At 40.8% G+C, this 22587-nt stretch overlaps 1 protein-coding gene across 1 annotated transcript in view; it reads left to right on the top strand.

Moving 5' to 3' along the window:
- LOC110162886 (FRAS1-related extracellular matrix protein 2-like) overlaps positions 1-22587 on the top strand; it is a 254137-nt gene that overhangs the window by 11175 nt on the left and 220375 nt on the right. The window contains 1 exon segment of the mRNA XM_055166709.1: positions 905-994. Coding sequence (XP_055022684.1) covers positions 905-994 — 90 coding nt within the window.

Raw genomic sequence — 22587 nt, 5'->3', positions numbered from 1 at the left:
AATACGTGTTATGTGTAAAACAACTCAAATTGACAATTTTTGGGACATTCAAAACAGAAACATGAAAAGTCAGTGTGTACAATCCCTCAGTCATCCAAGTAAAATCCCTGGCAAAAGAAGAAATTCAATTTGTCAACTGGACAAAAGCTGACAAAAGTTTCAGAGTATTTTCAGTGTAGTTATCTCCTCCCTGGCAACTAACTGTCCTGGTTTAGTCCTGATTCAGTCCTCTTTTAGTCCTGGTATCAATTCTGGTTCAGTCCTGTTTTAGTCCTGTTTTAGTCCTGGTTCAGTCCCGGTTTAGTCCCGGTTCAGTCCCAGTTCAGTCTTGGTTCAGTCCTGTTTTAGTGCTGGTTTAGTCCTGTTTTAGTCCTGGTTCAGTCCTGGTTCAGTCCTGGTTTAGTCCTGGTTCAGTCCTTCTTCAGTCCTGGTTTAGTCCTGGTTCATTCCTGGTTCAGTCCTGGTTCAGTCCTGGTTCAGTCCTGGTTTAGTCCTGGTTCAGTCCTGGTTCAGTCCTGGTTTAGTCCTGGTTCAGTCCTTCTTCAGTCCTGGTTTAGTCCTGGTTCATTCCTGGTTCAGTCCTGGTTCAGTCCTGGTTCAATCCTGGTTTAGTCCTGGTTTAGTCCTGGCTTAGTCCTGGCTTAGTCCTGGTTTAGTCCTTGTTCAGTCTTGGTTTAGTTGTTTTCTCCGTTGCCAGTAGCTCCAGTTTGACATTTAAATTGCAGCTATTTTATATTCATATATTTTTTTTTATATCTCACGATGGGAACGTTTGTCTGGAAAGTTTCACAGTGTTGCATTAAACCTCTTCTCCTCTTTCCCCTTCATGGAGCTCAAACCAAATCATCTCTATCTCATTTTAATTGCTTTCAGATTGATTAATTTTGTTTTGTCCTTTCCCCAGCGGACATCGACGACATGAGCATCTGCTACGTCCTGAAACACGGAGACAATTCCACCAGTGACATCTTCTCCTTCTCCATCGAGGACGGCGGTAAGTCCATCCTTCTACACACACACACACACACACACACACACACACAGACACACACTCGCTGCCTTTTTGAAGTCTCTGTGCTGAAATGGACCTGCCGCGCTCGGATAACACTTACAGTCATATCCACTTCTCGGCAAAAGAAACAATTCACTTCAGCCGGTCCACTGTCGCTCGGCTCCGTCTGAGAGCGGAGACGGAGCTGCTTAAGTGGAACCGAGTCAGAGGGAAGTCTTTGATGGGATCTGCAGATTTGTTTTCTTGTCTTTGCCTTCCAACAGTTTCCGTGTGAATTGTCTGTGGAGTTATTAAAGATTCAGTGCCGTTTTGTTGTTGTTTCCGCCGAGGCTTTATCTGATTCTGATTATAGTTCCTCATCGCAAACATACCTGGAGTTGTGTTTTGTTTCATTCACACGTTTAACCAGTGGCGGCGCGTCAGGGCCTTCAAGACCTTCTCTGCTGGCCTAAAAAAATCTCTGAATCACAGACTGATGTTAATTATATTATTCTTAAATAATTCCAAATGGTCTGTCCGTTTCCTTTTCCGATGGTTGTTCTGCTTCCACACATGCATTTTCATATTATTTCTAGGCAGAGTCAGAGTCAAAGAAGTCTGCCTGAGGCCTTCACAATCCGTCCTGCAGGCCCTCGAACACAAAATAAATGTCCATGAAACTGTTGCTTCAACCAATCAGATTTTGAGCTTAGCCAAGACAGTCAGAGAGCGAACCAGCTAAAGCAGCAAACTGCATCTGTAGTGGAACCAGGACTAAACCAGGTCTAAACCAGATCTAAATCAGGACTAACCTTGGACTTGAGAGAGAGAGTGTCCGCAAAGCGCGATCGGGCGACAACTGCGCTGAGCTCTGTGCATCGTGGAGCCTCGGCCCCGACGCGGTCCTTTCGTCTGCGGTCACCCGACAGTCTATGCGGGTGCACCTTCGGGTCAGTCCCAACAAACAGTCCTGGTTTAGTCCTGGTTTAGCACCGCAGCCCTCCTCACTTCCTCTCCGTGCATGGAATCTCCACGGCTCTTTATAGGCCAGTTTCAGCTGAAGTCATTGTTATTAAAAGCCCGCGTTGCATGCTGGGAAATATTTTGGTCGGAGGCAAGAAACACGGTAGCGGTCAAACACAGTGCATAACCTCGTGTATTTATCCCCGATAATGGTAAATTCCTGCTGCATTATCGATGCACAAATAGAAGCACGGAAGAAGGAAAATGTATTTTTCGTATTCCCAGTGAAAAGAACCACTAACGGTGAATTAAACGGCTTTCAAACATTCGCAGAGCAAACGTAGAAGATCCTAACAAACCGTGGACTCCAACAAGTTCAACAACGCATCGAGACTCTTGGAGGTTTTCATCTTTTCTGCTGTGAATGGCCCAGGAGTTTCCACAAAGTCATTGTGGATATCGCCGAAGTGAATATTTAGCCAGGTAGTTGTCAATTCTGACCATGAATTTGGTTTGGTCCACCTTTTGTCGGGGTTGAAAAGAGTGATTTGGCTCCATCGATGCTTATGACCAATTTCTGGTCAAATCGTCTTGGGTCCTCTGCCGTTAGAGTGGATAAATAACCGGGATCAATACCCTTTACGTGCTTTCTCGCTCCGTCCGTCATGTTGAATTAGTGTTTCTTGCCGCCGACCAAAATAATTCCCAGCATGCAACCTGCACTGTTGTCAACAATGAAACTCGCCCATAATAAGATGCTTTTATAACCATAAAATAGATACTGAGGAGCGTATTGTTTCAGACGGAGCACTACTGAAGCCCTTGGTGTAAAATGCACGCTCCGCCACTGCGTTTAACACACACATATCCTGCATGTTTAGGCTGAGTTCTTCTCTCAAACTGAAAACACTCTCTTCCACCTTGTGATGTCATCAAGTGGTAATACACTGTGCACAATGTTACGCTGCTCCAGTTAAGTCTGTGCAATTAATTTAATTTTGATTGCGATTTCGATTTTTTGTCTGTCTGTGTCAAACGATCTCCAAACTCATATAATCCAGTTCAAAATAATCGAGTTTTACATATAGAGATTGTAGAAGAGCTGGATATATTGTTTATTTTGGATACTTTTATGTTTTTCTATGCCTTATTTCATGTTCAAAGTATATTTTATTCATTTTATGTTTTATACATCGCAAAACTGCTCTGAGGTAAATATTTGTAGCCTATATTTAGTTTCAGTTTGAAAGTTTTGCGTAAATTATCAATAACAAAGTGGGTTTTTTTTTTTGTTTTTTAGAGAGAAATGCTGAATAAATGCATCGAGTAGTAAAAAAATAATTGTTTGAATAAGTAAGTTTAAAAAATTAAGTAAATAAATGTAAAAAAAACCCCAAAAAACAAGGCCCCCTTTTATATATATATATATATATATATATATATATATATATATATATATATATATATATATATATTATATATATATATATATAAATTGGCCTATTTATAATTGAATTTCTCTGTCTTTCTTGCCCAGGCCTTGTGTCCAGTTACCGAGTGTCCAGTTTGTGTAGCATTAGTTTTTGCAGTAAATCCAGTATTCAGTTTCCTTAGGGGCCGTCTGGTATCGATTAGATCCATTGAAAAGTCATTAGTGTAGCAGTTAGCTCAGCCGCTCTACCGTCTTTGGCCATAAAGGTGTGAGAGAAGACACAAACAGTGGACCTAAGGCTAAATCCGATTTTTCCACCCCTATACGACCTGCATCTGAGCTTTTAACGACAGTCTGAACGACACAGATCTGATTTTTTCAAATGCGACCCAGGCCACTTGGATACGTGCTCCTAAAACCGATACATATCCGATTTTTTGACACGTGACTTCAGTCGTGTTCATCCAACCTACATGTTATCAAGAAGAAGAACGTGTTTCCTGCTGTGAAAGTGGTACAAGTAGACATTCACAAATGTAGTCAAACGTTCTTCTTGTCAGACGAAAATTGTGTCTGAACTCTGTGTCAGTGAAGCAGTGAAGCACGTCTCAATCCCACCACTTTTGGCTGCGACTCCGCACCCACACGTTTCTTTCTACGGACATTGCTGCCACTGCTCCACAAAACAACAAAAACTTCATCCTTCTACTTCTCAGTCTCCTCCTTAAAACAAATTAGCTGTACATGTTCTGGCTCCGGTACGACAGCAACTTTAAAATCTGCAGGTGCATGTTAGACACTTTTGGGGCGTTTAAAGTTCACTCTGGAGATCATGTATAAGTCGCATTTAAGTCCACAGTCTGACATTAAACAGCTCTATCTTGCATTTATTCAATTACAGGTGGTTTTATAGCTCAAAAATACCTAGAAAAACTAACATTTTGACTGTGAGCAGGGTCGCCTTGCCACAGATCTGACCTGTAACTTGGTCTGGTTTGGTCTCCATGAAGAAAGAAAGGTTTAAAGCCATACTGCGGGTCTCCAAAAGTGGACCTTTGCAGGACTCTGCGCTGTAGGGCTCCATTATGGAATAAATTAATCTTCGGTTCATTACATAAATAAGGAGGAAAATAACAAAAGGACGACAGCAGCAATAAGTTTTAAGGATGCAAAAAGTACGGAAGCCACAACAAACGCAAACGCTGGAACAAATACAAATGCGACAACACACCAAAAAGCCACAACAAACCGAAGAAAACCACAACGGAAATGACTGCGAGACTCTATTTTAATGCAAACACCGCAACAAATACAAATGCCACAACACAAATGCTGCAACACATTAAAATGCCACAACACATCAAAAAGCCACAACACATTAAAAAGCCACAACGGAAGTGACCGCGGGAAACGAATAATGATAAAACAATAAATTACTTTTACTTACGTTTCCAACTTCTCCGTTCCTTTACTTTTCACGTTGTAGTTCTTCTTCACTTGCTGCTTGATCGGCCCATCGGAAAATAGAGTCCCGCGGTGACTTCTGTTGTGGCTTTTTGATGTGTTGTGGCTTTTTCATGTGTTGTGGCTTTTTAATGTGTTGCGGCATTTGCGTTTGTGTTGTTTAGTTTGTATTTGTTGCGGCGTTTGCATTAAAATGGAGTCCCGCGGTCATTTCCGTTGTGGCTTTTTTTGGTGTGTTGTGGCTTTTTGTTGTGTTGTCGCATTTGTATTTGTTGCGGCGTTTGCATTTATTGCGACCCCTCTCGGCTTCCGTAAAAAAAGAGTTGTACGTGTCCTGTCTGAGAAAAGTGTATAAGTTTGTGGTGAGGGGTTTTACAGACTTAAAACAGATATAATCATTGTAAAATATAAAGCTGACTACTTCGCGGGTTATTTTTAGAATGTAACCGCCGCGATAAACAAGGGACCACTGTACTCTATAAATACTCAAATACAAATATACTATGATTTTTTTTTAGGTACATTTGGTCTTAAGATGCATATAAATTGCAAAAATCTAAGCTATATTTGATACTTTGGGCCTTGAAATGATTTGAAGCTCAAAGCAGACGACTTGGACTTGACTTGGACTTATGGGCCAGTGACTCAAGACTCGACTTGGACTTGCCTGTATTTGACTTGGACTTGAGGTCAAAGACTTGAGACTTGCAAAACACTTGCAAGACTTGGTCCCACCTCTGACGCTCTTTGGACTTCTTCTTCCAGGGCTGAAACCTTTGGAAATATTGTAATTGAGTTTTGTTCTGAGCAGCGTTGTCATTTAGATCTGATTTTTTTTATGAAAAGTGTCTTGCTCATAGACACAACAGCAGCACCAGCACGAGCTTATTAAATTCTACTTCTTGTACTTAAAATACACGAATATTTCTCATCACAGAAGTTTTCCAGTATTGGATGAAAAATGCTCTTTGAAATTTCTGGTGCCGTCTTCTTCTTTTACTTAAAAGTCAAAAGAAACGGAGTAAAAAAAAAAACACCCTCCTCTCACTCAATGTTTTTTTTTCCTTTCTTCATTTTATACACACATTTAAGACATGAAGTTATGAATTATGTAGCAAAGAAAGTAGACTCAGTAGAGTTATTTAAAGATTCGCTGTGTAACTTTTGGGTTGGAGGTCCGTCTCTACATTTTTCTGTCTGGAATGTTCCACAGTATGACTTTAAACAGCCCTACCTTACATTTATTCAATTACAAGTGGTTTTATAGCTCAAAAATAGTAAGAAAGTGATAGAAAGTAGTGCTCATTTGTGTAAAAAAAAAAAAAAAAAAGCAAAAGGTACTCAAGTAGAAAGTAAAAGTGTCACATGAACAAATATTCTTAAGTAAAAGTATTAAAGTATCTGTATAAAAATGTAAAAAGTAAAAGTATTTCGCACACATTTTGAGATCTAATCATTTTTGATCACTACTCAGATTTGTGCTGAATTTTGTTCAACAGAGATGATGAAATTTGTTGTTTTTTTCCCCCCTCAATCTCTTTTTATTTTTATCATCAAATAAATTAAGCAAGATTTTTTTACTAAGAAAAAAGTTAAATCTACTGAATATTTTTCGACAAAGCAAAATGTGGGTAATTTGAGTATTTGGTTATAACTTTTTTTTTTTTTTTTTTCAACTTTGAAGTTATTTATATTTTGGTTGGTGGTTCGTCACCTGCTTGTTTCTATGGCTACGTCAGGACTGAACCAGGACTTAAACCAGGACAAGACCACGACTAAACCAGGACTAACCAGGACTAGACCAAGGACTGAACCAGGAAAGACCAAGACAAGACAGGACTAGACCAGGACTGAACCAGGACTAACCAGGAAAGACAGGACTAAACAGGACTGACCAGGACTAAACCAGACTAAACCAGGACTAAACCAGGACTAGACCAGGACTGAACCAGGACAAGACCAGGACAAGACCAGGACTAGACCAGGACTAAACCAGGATGAACCAGGACAAGACCACGACTAAACCAGGACTAGACCAGGACTGAACCAGGACTGAACCAGGACAAGACCACGACTAAACCAGGACTAGACCAGGACAAGACCACGACTAAACCAGGACTAGACCAGGACTGAACTAGGACTGAACTAGGACTGAACCAGGACTGAACCAGGACAAGACCAGGACAAGACCAGGACTAGACCAGGACTAAACCAGGACTAAACCAGGACTGAACTAGACTGAACCAGGACTGAACCAGGACTGAACCAGGACTGAACAGGACTGAACCAGGACAGACCACGACTAAACCAGGACTAACCAGGACTAGACCAGGACTAGACCAGGACTAGACCAGGACTGATCCAGTGTCATTAGTGGAGCATATATATACATATATACATATATATATATATATATACATAGGTCACAGTCTTTGACCCGATCTCCTCCGCTGATGGTTTTATATAATAAAAACACTAAAGTCTCTCTCAGACTGGTGTGACATTGTTTCGGGAAAAGACTGGGACCGGGCACTTGTTTCCAGGGCAACGGACGTGCGTCAAGTATTTTTCTCCCATTCATCCATGGCATCAAAGACACGCGTCGTGGGTGTCTGAACTCAAATGCAAAGGCGTCCAAATAGAGGCGTCTAGGGCGTTTTTTTGTCACCACGGTCTGAATGCAGCATTAGAGTTATTCATTTACAGGTGGTTTTATAGCTCAAAAATACCTAGAAAAACAGGCATTCTGACTGTGAGCAGGGTCACCTCTCCACAGATCTGACCTGTAACTTGGTCTGGTTTGGTTTCCATGAAGATAGAGGTTTAAGGCCTGTTTACACCAGAACACTTGCAGGTAAAAACTACCAAATATTTTATTGGAAATGCCTTTCATTTAGACGGTGACGGCGTTTTTGGGGCTTAAAAACGCAAAAATCTGAAACCACCCTCCAGAGTGGAAAAGTTGAATACGCTCCCCCGTAGAGTTTCTGTCTACTCTGCCCAAGACGCAAAACTCTGGTCAGATCTGCTCACGTCGCCTACGCGTTTACATCACAGACATCACCACCGAGCCGCCTGGCATGCAGATTCCAGACACTTTTGCTTCACCGTATGCACGCAGATTTCCTCCCAAAAATGCTCGTCTAAACACGGAATAAAAAGTGAGGACGCAACGCCACTTTTGCTTCTTCTGTTCCGACCGTCATCATATAAATGTAGCCTTAATGCCATACTGTGAAACATTCCAGACAAACATGTCCATGGAGAAAAGCATATGATGGACCCTCCACTGGAAAAGTTACACAATGCACCTTTAACTTTCTTTCCTACATAATTCATCCAAACTTTTATCTGGTGGTGTATGTGCAGGCTTGGTCTCATTTTCTACATTTAGAACATCACCCGTAAATCGCGAATAGCTATAAATATTCCATAATAGAAATATTGTTCCAGTGTGAGGCGGCTCTGGGATCAGCCGTGCCCCACTGACTGCAGGAGGATTTGTTCTGGCTCCGTCCTGCTCCAGAAATAGCTTCGGTGTGAGCCAGCACTTAGGCCCCTCTCCCCGGACCCGAAGCCCAGACCAGGCCCCCCTCTCGGGCTTGAGCGCAGAGCCAGCCCGGTGCCAAGTGGTCCATCACGGCCCCGCCAGAGCCCCGCGCCGGCAGCTCCGAGGACGACTGTGAGTGTGGTCTTGTTTCTGGAGCATCCTCTCGGGGCGTGCTTAAGAAACACACTGAATTATATAACTGTGAAAGTCCAGGGTCGTTTTAGTGAGGAATCTGCTGCTGCTGCTGCCGCCGCCGCCGCCTTTTCAACTGTTAATTAGTTTTTACTTCTAAGCTAATGCCTGTTCTCACTGTAAATGTACAGTTTTATGCTGTAATTTGAAAATGAAAACATTAGAGATGCACAATTCAGTTTTTCTGTTGCATTTAGGGACGGTACAATAAACAATAATATCTTTTATCGTGATACAAGGGTAAACAATAATCGTTCGTGAGACATTTTATGTAATTGTGATAATCTGCAATAAAAATAATCACCATTTGTCACCAGAATGTGCTGAAAAACGCTCTTTATCCTTGATATTTTCTTCAAGACCAGTGTCAAACTCAAATTCACAGAGGCCAAAAGTAAAAACTGAGACTAAGTCGTGGGTCAATCTAAAAATTTCAACATCATCTGCATGTTTTCTCTTCTTTCAAGTTAAACCTTTTCTTATTAAAATACATGTTTAATAATAGTTTTGCTTAAACATTGAATCCAGAACAAGCAAAATCTAAAATAATAACAAAATTTTAAATAAATAATGTCTCTATAGTTGTAGCTGTTGGGCAGCTCTAATACATATTTGATATAATCTCATGGCCCAAATATAAGTATATTGTGGGCCAAATTTGGTCCCCGGGCCTGAGTTTGACATGTCTGTTCTAGAGCAAGGTTCATCAAACTAAGGCCCGTGGGCCAACTCCGGCCCTCAATGCCCCTCTATCACCCACCACTTGAACTGGCCATATGAGGCAGTCCTCAAAAGTTTTCATGACCTATTATTTTAAATTACTTTTTGGCAAATAATAACACGTCTGCATCTTGTATTTTGTTGATTTTTTTCAATTAACGATGATATTTATATGAAGTATTTATATTTAAATAATTATATGACATATGTATTTAGATTTGCTGCTAAATTAGATTTTCATCATCTGACAACCTCGAGACCAAGTCGTTGTTTTGCAAGTCTCAAGTAAATCTCAAGTTTTTGACCTCAAGTCTGAGTCAAGTCCCAAGTCATATACAGGCAAGTCCAAGTCGAGTCTCGAGTCACTGGCCTATAAGTCCAAGTCAAGTCCAAGTCGTCTGCTTTGAGCTTCAAGTCATTTCAAGTCTTTAAACCAAAGTTTAGATTTTAGCAATTTATATGAATTTTAAACTAAATTGTAATTAAAAACTGTACATTTATATATGAGTATTTATTATATAAGAGTTGTAGAAATGCACATTTTTCCTTTTTAAATGTCTTGACAAGATCTGTGTGTGAATCTTTACGGTCAGGACAGAAAGAATTAAGATTTAAAAGCCATCTGCACTGAAATGGAAGGATCATGTTCTGTGTATTTCCCTCTGTTTTACTGCATTGTACTGTATATTACTGTAGTACATTTGATGATGCCACATCTTAGTACTTCATTTACAACCAGAGTAACAAATACAGAAGTGGGACGGACATGTTCCAGTTTGTTCCTTTAAAATTAATCACCGCATTTATCAACTGTAAAGAGAAAAGTATTTTCTAAAAACATAAATATATTTAGGAAAAGCATCAAGTCTTCTCAAGTCACAGGGCTCAAGTCCGAGTCAAGTCCCAAGTCTTTGTCCATTTTAACAAGTCAAGTCTCAAGTCCTAAAAATAGTGACTCAAGTCTGACTCGAGTCCAAGTCACGATTTGCGATACTAAATGTTACTTTGGCTTTACTTAAGTACATTTTAAAACTGATATTTTTACTTTTCTACTACTTTCTACTCCACTACATTTTTGAACAGGACTGAAAAATAAAAGAGGAGGTAGAGCACTTCACTGAGTCACAAAAAAGTCAAAAGTATCAGTCAGTACTTTTGCTCGACGAGGGCTGGACTTGAAATCTTGAATGTACAAAATGTAGCTCTTACTGGAAAATGTAAAAGTGAGCAAAGTACAAACCCGAGGCAAAAACGACTGACTATATCAAAAGTCCTGGTCTTTGTCAGGGCATAAAGGGTTTATTTTTTATCATAGTTTGAGACCTGCAGAAAAGGCTGAGGGTTTATTTTTTACCAAGTTCATAGTTTGGGAAAACAAAAATATACAAATAAACACTGCTTATTGATTCAGTTGTTTCTGTTGAACAAAATTCAGCACAAATCTTTATCAAAATCACTACAGTTGAAGGTTTATGAGACTCAAAATCTGCAAAGTACTTTTACTTTTTACTCTTTAGGTGTATTTTTAAACAAGTACTTTAATACTATATAATAATACATTTTTCCACGTGATACTTTTACTTTTACTTGAGTATTTACTTGGTTTAGACCTGGTTTTAGTTCTAGTTTAGTCCTGGTTTATTCCTGGTTTTAGACCTTGTTCAGTCCTGGTTTAGTCCTGGTTTTAGACCTGGTTTAGTCTTGGTTTAGACCTGGTTTAGTCTGTCCTGGTTTAGTCTTGGTTTAGTCCTGGTTTAGACCTGGTTCAGTCCTGGTTTTAGTCCTGTTTTAGTCCTGGATTATTCCTGTCATAGTCCTGGTTTATTCCTAGTTTAGACTTGGTTTTAGACCTGGCTTAGTCCTGGCTTAGTCCTGGTTTAGACTTGGTTTAGACCTGGTTTAGTCCTGGTTCAGTCCTGGTTTAGACCTTGTTTAGTTCTGGTTTAGTCCAGGTCTTAGTCCTGGTTTAGTCCTGGTTTTAGACCTGGCTTAATCCTTGTTTAGACTTGGCTCAGTCCTGGTTTATTCCTAGTTTAGACTTGGTTTTAGACCTGGCTTAGTCCTGGTTTAGACTTGGTTTAGACCTGGTTTAGTCCTGGCTCAGTCCTGGTTTAGACCTTGTTTAGTTCTGGTTTAGTCCAGGTCTTAGTCCTGGTTTAGTCCTGGTTTAGACCTGGTTTAGACCTGGTTTAGTCCTGGTTTAGACCTGGTTTAGTTCTGGTTTAGACCTGGTTTAGTCCATGTTTTAGACCTAGTTTAGACCTGTGCACCTTTAAGTAGAAAAAGTGAGTTCTTTTTGTGTATTATTTCACACTTCAGAGTGTCGTCTGGCTGCAGGTCACAGTCTCGATTATAGAGAGGCTCCTGTTTCGCTCCATTAGCTCGTACACAGTCTGACACCGGCTTACAGACACCAGATGGCCCCTCCGCTACAAATAACAACACCATAATTAGGACGCATCCCAAAATGATTACCAATTTTAATTAGCGGCTGTCAAAGTGAAACGAGCTTTTTCTACAACTGGTCCTGTGCTCGTGTGTGTTATGGAGGAAAATAAAATGAGAAACAGAAGTGGGTTGTACAGAGTTATACGAGTGTACGAGACTTTGGTACACGCTTTGACTATACTCACTTTTCTACTCGATACATGATGAAATATTTACGTTGTTGGTGTAATATTTAAAAGGTCCTGTAATATGCAAAATTTACTCTTGTGAGCTGTAGTTTTCTAGTTCAAAGTGAAGCATGTATCTTTTTTGTTGGGGGTCCATCATCTGTTTGTTTCTATGGAGATGTCATTGCTCTGTCTGAAATGTTCCACAGTATGACATTAAACAGCTCTGTCTTAGATTTATCCAATTACAGGTGGTATTATAGCTCAAAAATACCTAGAAAAATAGGAATTCTGATTGTAAGTGTAGTTGCCTCTCCACAGATCTGTCTTTTAATTCCAGACAAAGAAATAACATCCCCACATGAAGAAAACCATACTCATCAAACTAAGGCCCGTGGGCTGACTCTGGCCCTCCACGCCCCTTTGACCGGCCCCTCGGCCCCCACCACCTTTTTTTAATTACTTTTTGGCAAATAATAACACATCTGCGTCTTGTATTTAGTAGATTTTTTTCAGTAAAAAATATATATTTATATGAAGTATTTATATTTAAATAATTATATGACATATTTACGTTTTATGCCGAATTTTCCTCACCTCACAAGCTCGAGATCAAATAGTGACAGTTGACGCACGTGCAGAGTTCTGTAGCGCAGGTAAGAACAGCAAAACGGCAAATGTTAAGGTACGAAGGTACGACACAGAGAGTGTTGAGTTTTCATAGAACAGTGGACGACCAATAATTTTTTGTTCAGTGTAAGGACCGTGCAGTTTGTCTGATATGTAAAGAAAGTGCGGAGGTTTTCACAGAATATAATCTGCGTCGTCAGGGTCAAACAATTCTGTTATACGACTGCAACCCCCATCACAGTCAGGAGAGATAATGTGGCCCCCAGAGAAAAAAAAAAGTTTGGTGACCCCTGCTTTAGACAACACAAATACAAACAATACTTTATTTATCCTTAAGGATAAATAATGATGTTATGTTAATGATTGTTATGTATAATGATACATTACAATAATGTAATAATAAAAGATGTGTACAACATTGTGCAACATAGAACTAAATAAAATTAAAACAACCAAAACTAGGGCTGGACAATTTATGAAAGAATGTGTAGTAAATTGTAATAAAATAAAATAAAATAATAATAATAATGTGGAATGTTTAAGAACTGACAAAAAGACTGACATATGAGACTTATACAAGAATCACATTTCAGACTATAGGGTGTGCAGTTTTTTATGCAGAATAACTCGACATTTTGTTGTTTGTGGAGGAATGGATGGATGGATGGAAATTATGGTACTTCAAAAATTTCTGCCTTTATGATTTGGTAATTTTGTCCATTTAAATTGCTATTAATCTTGCCCCCCATAACAAAAACTATTATTATGAAGTCGCCTACACATAACGAACAACCTCCACTCCAGCGATGAAAGAAATACTCAGTTGTGTTACTTAAGTAAAAGTACAGATATCGGACCAAAAAATCAGTACTCAAGTATAAAGTAAAAATGAGGATATACTGTATACTTAAGCAAAAGTATCAAAGTATCTGTTTAAAAATGTGCTTAAAGACTAAAAATAAAAGTATTTCGCACAGATTTTGAGGTCTTATAAATCATCAAATGTAGTAATTTTCACAACAAATTTGAGCTGAATTTCGTTGAACAGAAATAATAGAATTCATAGTTTGTTTTTTCCCCATCTGTTTTTATTTTGTATATTTTTGCTTTCTCAAACTACAAATGTGTTGAAAAAAACCCCCAGGCTTTTCAGCACGTCTCACACAATAATAAAAAAAATACTTCTAGTTTTCAGTCCTGTTCTAAAATGGAGGAGAAAGTAGATACCTGCTCTCAAATGGAGTGACGCAAAAGTAACAAGTATCCTATTTAAAATGTACAGTACCTATAATTTATACTTAAAGGTTGTATAGAGGATTTTTTTAAGGGAAGAGAAATACAGCGACAGTCCTTGTGCGCGTTCAGAATTACTGTTGAAGTTTCCTGTCTAGAGGTAATTTAGTGACCGATGCGTCAGTTTTTAGACCCTTCGTCTGTTTCAGTCGCACCATCGGTGGAAGGAATCTCCAAGAATCACCTCAGTTTGTCTTCGCTCCTTTTCTCCTTCTCTTCTTCTTTCAGTGACCTCAAAAAGGACTTTCTTTTGCGGCGAACTGGTCGTGGATTCTCGTCCGCCATCGTGACAAACTTTGTGCGAAATGCGAGGAAACTACAGTTTGAAAAAGCCTCTAAGAACCGCTGCATAAACCACATAATCCCCGCGCGCCGACGACTCAGTTACACTAGGGAGTTTGATTGACAACCTGACAGCCAATAGAAAATGAGGGAGCCTCGTTTTCTATTGGCTGATGTTTATCTGTCCTCACTACGTCCACAGTTGATAGATTTTCATTCTTTTTTTTTTTTGGTCATCATAATTACAAGGCTGCTGCATCTCTGTAATGGTATTTAAAACTTTCACTGACAATTTGAAACAAAAAAAAAATCCTCCATACAACCTTTAAGAGCCGTACTTTACTACTTGTACCAGTGCGTCTCTGTGATAAGGTGTTATTTCCGGGTCTGTCCACACCTTTGCAGCGTGTTCTTTATCAAACCCGGTGTTGACAGCTCTTGTAAACCCCTCCCATCCCCCCGTTTACCCCCAGTCCACCCTCCGCCCACCCGTCTACCTCCTCATGTGTCTCCTGTTTGTCAGACCTGTCTCTGCCTCCGATGAGTAATTGCCCGGCGCTGATGGTAAACATATAAACATGTTGGTGGATGTCTGTGCCGCGATCTCATCTGCGGAAGGAAATTAAATGAAGAGACATGAGCTAAACACGTCGTCCTATGTTACGCAAAATTTACTCTTGTGAGCTTCAAGCCGTGTTATAATGTTGTTACCTCACTGAAAACAGGCCTGGAGTTGTGTTTTGTAAAAGCTTCAGTTTAATCTGTGTTTTTTACATGTACCTACATTGTTTCTTAGTGGTTTTTTTGTATAAATAGTTGTTAGAGTTTGCCACAATCCATTTTCAGTCAACCAAGAATTTCTTATTTCTTATTTTGTCAAAGGACAGACTGTATTTCACTTTCAAAGTAAGATAACTGCATTGAAAATTCTTGTCAGTGGAGGAACGTAACAAAATAAAAGGCAGTAAAGTTTTGTGGCTTGTCCTCTTCGGATGGGTGGAGCGTCCTTGCCTCAAGTGGTGTAGTTCAAGTATCTCAGGGTCTTGTTCACGAGTGAGGGGAGGACGGAGCGTGAGATTGACAGGCAGATCGGTGCAGCGTTGACAGTGATGCGGTCGCTGTATCGGACCGTTGTGGTGAAGAGGGAGCTGAGTCTGAAAAGCAAAGCTCTCGATTTACTGTCAATCTGCGTTCCTACTCTCACCTATGGTCATGAGCTCTGGGTAATGACGGATTGGACAAGATCGCAGATACAAGCGGTCGAAATGAGTTTCGGTGGCTGGGCGCTCCCTTAGAGATAGGGTGAGGAGCTCAGTCACATGGGAGGAGCTCGGAGTAGAGCCGCTGCTCCTCCACGTTGAGAGGAGCAGCTGAGGCTTTGGCATCATCCGAATGCCTCCGGGACGTCTCCTTCGGGACGTGTTCCAGACATGTCCCACTGTGAGGAAGCCCCAGGGAAGAACTAGGACATGCTGGAGGGACTATGTCTCTCGGCTGGCCTGGGAACACTTTGGGGTACCCCTGGAGGAGCTGGAGGACATGTCTGGGGTGAAGGAAGTCTGGGAGTCCCTGCTTAGACTGCTGTCCACGCGACCCAGCCCCGGATAAGCGGAAGAAAATGGATGGATTGTTTGAGATATCTCTACTTCACTTAAGTGGATAATTTTAAATTTTACTTCACTACATTTCAGAGCAGATATCTGTACTTTCTACTAAACTACATTTTTGAACAGGACTGAAAAGTAAAAGTATTTTTTGTAATAGTTTGAAACCTGCTGAAAAGGCTGAGGGTTTATTTTTAACACGTTCATCATTTGAGCAAACGAAAATACACAAATAAAACTGCTTGGAAAAAAATATTGATCCATTTGTTTCTGTCAAACAAAATTCAGCTCAAAACTTTAAAAAAATCACTACATTTGAATCTTAATTCGATCTCAAAATCTGCACGAAATAGTTTTTAAACAGGTACTTGTTTATTTTTTTCCATGTGATACTTTTACTTTCTCATGTCTGCTCCTGTCTGCTCCTGCCTGCTCCTGTTTGCTCCTGTTTGCTCCCGTCTGCGGTGCATTCAGGTGGGCTTTACCCGAGCACAGACGTGGACAGCCCCTCACTCAGCGCCCTGACAGACCCCTGACAGGCTGCAGGTCGGGGCTTTGTGTCTCCTTCCTCTCCAGACGTTCTCTTTCAGCCCGGGACAAAGGAGGGAGCTGAGGATGATCGATCGTGGACTTCATAAATATGTGGTAGTCAGACCGGAGCTTTTTCTTATGTAAAGTACCCAGACGGAATCAATAGCACTTTGTAGAAACAGTGTTTGTAGTGCAGCGGGGTTATGAATGCGGCATCTTCTTGTTGCTTATCACAAACTGGACAAGTGTTGCAAAGTATGTGGCTAAGTGAGTTTGGCATATCTGACATTGAATTTGTTTATATATTGATTTAAAGGGCCCATCTTCTGCTGTGTTGGTGTTTGCTCATCACAAACAGACCTGGAGTTTTGGATTTTTGTGTTTAGGTTTAGGTGTTTGGGTAAAGTGGACCTATACTGCCAAATGGACCTTTCAGAACTTTTAAATATGTTATAGTTGTTTCCTTCTTAATGACCCTCTGAAGTTGTATTTAGGGTGATTTGTGCTTGTCTGAGTAATCTTTATTCTCCTGTATTCAAGACATCAATGCTCTAATCAGCCTCCATTTTCACTGTCAATGCTACACTGTGACATAACTTATTTTTGGGACTATAAGTTGCTTTGGAGTAAAAGTCGAACTTCTTGGGGAGAAATTTATTTTAGAAAATCAGAGACCAGGAACCGACATTTCATCTTGATGTGTAACAACAGAACAGAGAACAACAGACTGTTAACGTCACATATGAACAGTTCTTCAGATAAACTATAACATAAACAACAGAACAAGTTTAACAAACTCTCCATCTCACTCCAAATCACTAAATCCATTCAATTCTTCATCCTCGGTGTCACTTCTGAGCAACTCCACAACCTCCAGAGGTAAACAGAGCGCCGCTTCCTCTTCTGCGTAGCTGTCATCAGACTCAGCATCAGTTCCAGTTAGAATTATTCTGGCCTTTCTGAATCCCGACAGGATGGTTTCGGTGTCACTGAAGTCCAGGCTTTGTCCATCCATCCAGTGACTTCCAGGAAAGTTGCATGGTGCATCCTCCTAGTTTCACAGGTCTCTCGCTCACTCCAAACTTTCTTTCTGCTGTTCGATTACCATTTTCAGCTGCAGATTTCGCAACTTGCCGCTTGTAATCTGCAAAATATGATTCAGTTTTTTGGGGCATTTGTGTTCAGTCTTCTCAGTTGTCTTTATAAATTTGTTTACAATTTCAATTTGTTTACAAGTAATGGTGGGATCGACTGACATGATACAGACAGAACAGAGGCTCTTTCTGCAGGAGACATGCGCAGTAGAGTGAAGTAGGAGGAACAGGAGCAGCAGATACTAACACACAAGCCTCAAGTGAGTGTGAAAAATGTAATATGTAAGTTGCACTGGAGTATAAGTCGCAGGAAACACCCAAACCATGAAAAAAAAGCAACGTATAGCCCGAAAAATACGGCACTTAATTCATTCTACAGTTTTATTTTCATAATTGGTGATACACGTAGGATCCGGCATCGTCGCGTAGTCATTTTGGTACAAATGAAATAAAAATCCACTACTCGCTACAGTGATGTGCAGGTATCCATAGGAGGAGTCGACAGCTGCACGGCGTTCTGTTGTGATGATGTTTACTGTGACGTCAGCTCCCGTCGGGCATCACAGTTTTCTAACCCAAAAGTCAGCGAACTTGTTTCTTCTATTGCGTTTTTTAGATGAATATTGTGATTTAAAATATCCAAATCGTAACACAACGATCCACACGTGTCATAACATTTCAGTTTGAGGGTCCGTCACTTGCTTGTTTCTATGGATACGTCATTGCTCTGCCTGGAATGTCCCACAGTATGACATTAAACATCCCTACCTTACATTTATTAAATTCCAGGTGGTTTTATAGCTCAAAAATGCAGAGAAAAACAGGAATTCCGACTGAGAGCGGGTTCGCCTCTCCACAGATCTGACCTGTAACTTGCATCATTAGAAATTTACAACTATTACGAAAAAAGTAATTACTACAATCATAAGATAAAAAGGCAGCTAAATATTGAATGTGTATTAAATATGATAGCTTCTGATGAACTTTTGCACAGATTTTTTTTGCTTTTATCACGTTGTTTTTTCACCGCCTCCCCTCTACAGACGTGTTTAGTTTATTATTTCTAACTTATCTACCTGCAGACCACCTTGCACCACCATAAGCCCCCAGTTCCTCCTCCTCCTCTCTTCCCCTCACCACCCGGGGGGCAGTAATGTGGCGTCGGGGTCTTATCTGCTGCTAATCGGCGCTAACATACTTGGATCTATCTCTCTGCTAATCCCATGTTTTAGAGATTAGCGTTAGCCCCCTTTTGTGCGCCGCACCTCCAGACCGCTGACGCTGACACATGCTCCGCGCGTGTGCTAATGGGGATTATCCAGGTGTTCAGATTGAGGATAACTATGTTTGGGGTAAAAGTATAGGGGCTTTAGGGGTAGAATGTTGAAATACTTTACGCTACCAAGTCAAAAGTTTGGACTCAGCCTCTTAGTCAGTGTTTTTTTTTCTATATGTGTACTACTTTTGACTTTCTACATTTGATATACACGCAAAAGACCTCAAATATTTAGTTATTTACTGTATTTTTTCAGACAATAAGGTGCACCGGATTATAAATTGCAATATTAATAATGTTGAATTCTCTTGTCTGTTTTCATACATAAGGTGCACTGGATTATAAGGTGCATTAAACGAAACAAATGAACGAAACTTTAGACTGAGCCCTCAGCCCAGGCGTCCATGATCCATTGGCAGATCGTGGTGTAATTCGCCCGGCGTTGCCTCCCTGTCTTGGTGAATGTGAATGTGGGTGGATAATTTAAGTTTGATTTATTTCCTACGAGGAGGACTCAAATATACATTGAGTAATAACGTGTTTAATGCAGCTTTACGCACATTTGTTTACGTTTTACAGAAATGAAACTTAAAACTACATGGCTCATTTGCATAAACTTTAAGCGCTGAAAAAACAGCTCGCTCCTTGTGCACTGATGAAGTTCAGCTTCTGTCAGACTAAAGGACACAACTCAGTGGAATAAGTGGGTTCTTTCTGTGACAAGGTGACGACGGCAGCGTGCGATGGGAACTAAACTTCGCCCTTTACTCAGCGAGGCTTCTGACTACAGTAGCCGTAATGCTCAGACAATTGATCAAACGGTGTGGCTTCGTAGTTTACCAAAGTCGTACTAAAACATTCTTCTGACAGATTTTTGAGTGCCGTGTACCACATAAAATCAGTTTGAGGTCAGTAAGCACAACCAGAATTAATCATCCAGCTCAGCTCGGGTCGTCTACCAGAGGCCTGGGAGCTTGACTGTTTTGCGCAGTATCTTTGCTGTCCCCAAGTACTGCACTTTTCTGGACTGAGATGTCCGTTGTTTTTCCCTGTATCTGTTGTAACCTCTTCCAGTTTGGGGGTTACAGCCCAGAGTCAATCACTAAGGGCACCACTGCGACCTTCACTTTCCAGGCTTTCTCCAACTCCTCCTTGAGCCCCTGGTATTTTTCTAGTTTCTCGTGTTCCTTTTTCCTGATATTATCATCGCTTCGTATTGCGATGTCCACCACCACGGCTCTGCTCTGTTTCTTCTCCACCAACACTATGTCTGCTTGGTTCGGCATCACCATCCTGTCCGTCTGTATTTGAAAGTCCCACAGGATCTTGGCTCGGTCATTCTCCACAACCTTTGGAGGTGTTTCCCACCTTGATCCTGGAGTCTCCAGCCCGTTCTCTGCACAGATGTTTCTGTACACTATGCCCGCCACTTGGTTATGTCGCTCCATGTATGCTTTCCCTGCCAGCATCTTACACCCAGCTTTATTGAAAGTCCAATAATATTCCAAGATAAGTTAAGATAAGTACAGTATATTCTTGGAACAGTAAAGGACACACAGATGGTATATAATATATTGTAGAAAGTAGTAAGAAAAAAAACACTGAACGAAAGGGTGTGTCCAAACTTTTGATTGTGATTGTTTAATCAGCACCAGTAAAAAGTTTGACAGTTGGAGGACTTTGGTAATAAAAGAGTTAATAAAAGAGTAATTTTACTTTTTTTCAGTTGCCAGTTCAGTTTTTTCCAGTACCAATAGTGCTCATGTATGGTAAATGTTCACATTTTTATACAACGCTTTTCCATCTTCAAAGCACTTTACCCATTCACACACACATCCATACAACAGTGTACGCAGACACTGGGGGCGAGGTGTATTAAGTGTCTTGCCCTAGGACACAAGGACAGCATTCATCTGTGAGAGTTGATCAGTGGACAAACGCTCTTACCGACTGAGCTACTGCTAATTGTTTGGAACTTGCCATCTGTCTGCCCTGTGCCCATTGAGTTCTTCCGCTCATTTCTGTAAGTGGCAGTAAAAGGAATATACTCGTCTTAACTTATCTTGGAACATTATTGGACTTTGTGAGCGCTGCCCAGAGCCAAACAGCAGAGACAGCTCAAACAGGGCCCATCTGCTTGTGGCGCGCCTGATAAAACGCGAGTGCTCCTTTATTGTGCTAAACGCTTTTGTTAATAGAACATGTGGGAGTTGATTACAGAGCAGAGCCACAACAGCTGCTGGACGGGAGCACGTGTACAGGATTACTGTGAGGGTCTGGGCTCGTGCAGGAGCTGAGGAAACATTCTGGGATGTTGTTCTGCAGATGTTATCAATGATTCTCACTTCGAAATGGGTGCTATATTGCGTTTTGCTTCATGGATTTATCCTGTTGGTTTGAATGTGCTGGTAGATAGAGACATGCACATCCAATAAAAGTTGTGACTGTGTACTGGGTCCAAAGGCAAAAACTTTCCAAAAGAAAAAACAGATCTGCACTGCGGTTCTTTGGAGTTCCCAATGATGACACTACAATGTGATGCTTCAGGGTCAAGCCCGTCTTAAGACATGAATGATGTCTGAAGAAGCAATTCATTAACATGTGTTTTTATTGCTTAAAAATACTTGGGAAAAGGCGTATCTGACCTCAACCTGTCTCACACCAGATTGATCTGTGTGTCACTCTGAACTGAGTTCTACACATGATCCATCTGGAACAGCTCTGCCTGAAAGACACTGAAGAGAAAACACAGAAGGTCACGCTGATTAGTCGAAGCATCGCAACAGTGAAAATCAAACTTTTATTACATACAGGAAGACATATTCCCTGTCCACAAAGAAGGTGTGTCTCTTGTGTGTGTTACATGTTTCTCCCTGTAGGCATCAACCTAGCAGCCTATTACCACATACTTCATAGTTCCTCTGAACTTGTGTATTAAAAAATTCTCAAAAGAATATTCATAAAAATATGGAGCTCAAAGTTTCCCACACTGAAGCGACCTCATTTTGCCTTTGACAAGAAGCCAGATCCGGGGCTGTGCTAATAAGGATGCACTTATTTGATGTGAGCGTGTAGACGGGTAACAAAGCCCAGGTTCTGAGGCTGTGCCCGGGCTTGTCGTCATGGTTGCCTGAGGCTCTGGGTCTGCGGAGGAGCCTGTAAAAATAAAGCTAAGGGAACAGCTCCAGGAACAGCACAGACACATACAAGTGTGTACTCTGGATGAGAGCACGAGAACTCATGTAGTATGTGACAGTACATGTGTACTACACATGTGTGTGCCAACGGAAGTGACAGGACGTGTGTACTACACATGTATGTGACAGTAGAAGTGACAGTACGTGTGTACTACACATGTATGTGACAGTAGAAGTGACAGTACGTGTGTACCACACATGTATGTGACAGCAGTGGCACTACATGTGTACTAAACATACTATCTACATTGGAGAGTGCAGTATGTACTGTAGTTTTGCTATTTTCTACTGCAGTATAGCAGGTGGGCACAGTGTTCTGGTTGTGTTCTTTAGGTCATTGAACATCCACTTCTCTTCTATGAGCACAGCTGGTCTTTAGCTCTCTGACTCTCAGCACTCACACAAACTGTCCCAAGGACACACTGACAGCTCCAGGTTTATTGAATGATTTATAAGGAAATGGCTGAAGCTGAGAGTGTTTGCCCACCACATGTTCAAAAATGATTTAACTCCCTCTCATTAGCATAATGTCATTATGTCCTTGGGCAAGACACTTTACCTACATGGCAGCTGTTGTTACATAAGTAGGTACTAAATAATGATTACGATGTGACACTAGCAGATTCTTACAAAGAGCACTACATCTGAGGCATAATGTTATAATATTATGAAAGCTTCACATCCACCTGCAGGGCTGAGTACAGTTAATACTGTTAGCATCACCACTGCAGAAAAAAAGATAATCAACACAGG

The sequence above is a fragment of the Boleophthalmus pectinirostris genome, unplaced genomic scaffold, assembly GCF_026225935.1.
Source record: "Boleophthalmus pectinirostris isolate CB_2022bp ecotype Guang Dong unplaced genomic scaffold, ASM2622593v1 HiC_scaffold_9, whole genome shotgun sequence".
NCBI lineage: Eukaryota > Metazoa > Chordata > Actinopteri > Gobiiformes > Gobiidae > Boleophthalmus > Boleophthalmus pectinirostris.
This window is presented reverse-complemented; position numbering and strand designations above follow the sequence as displayed.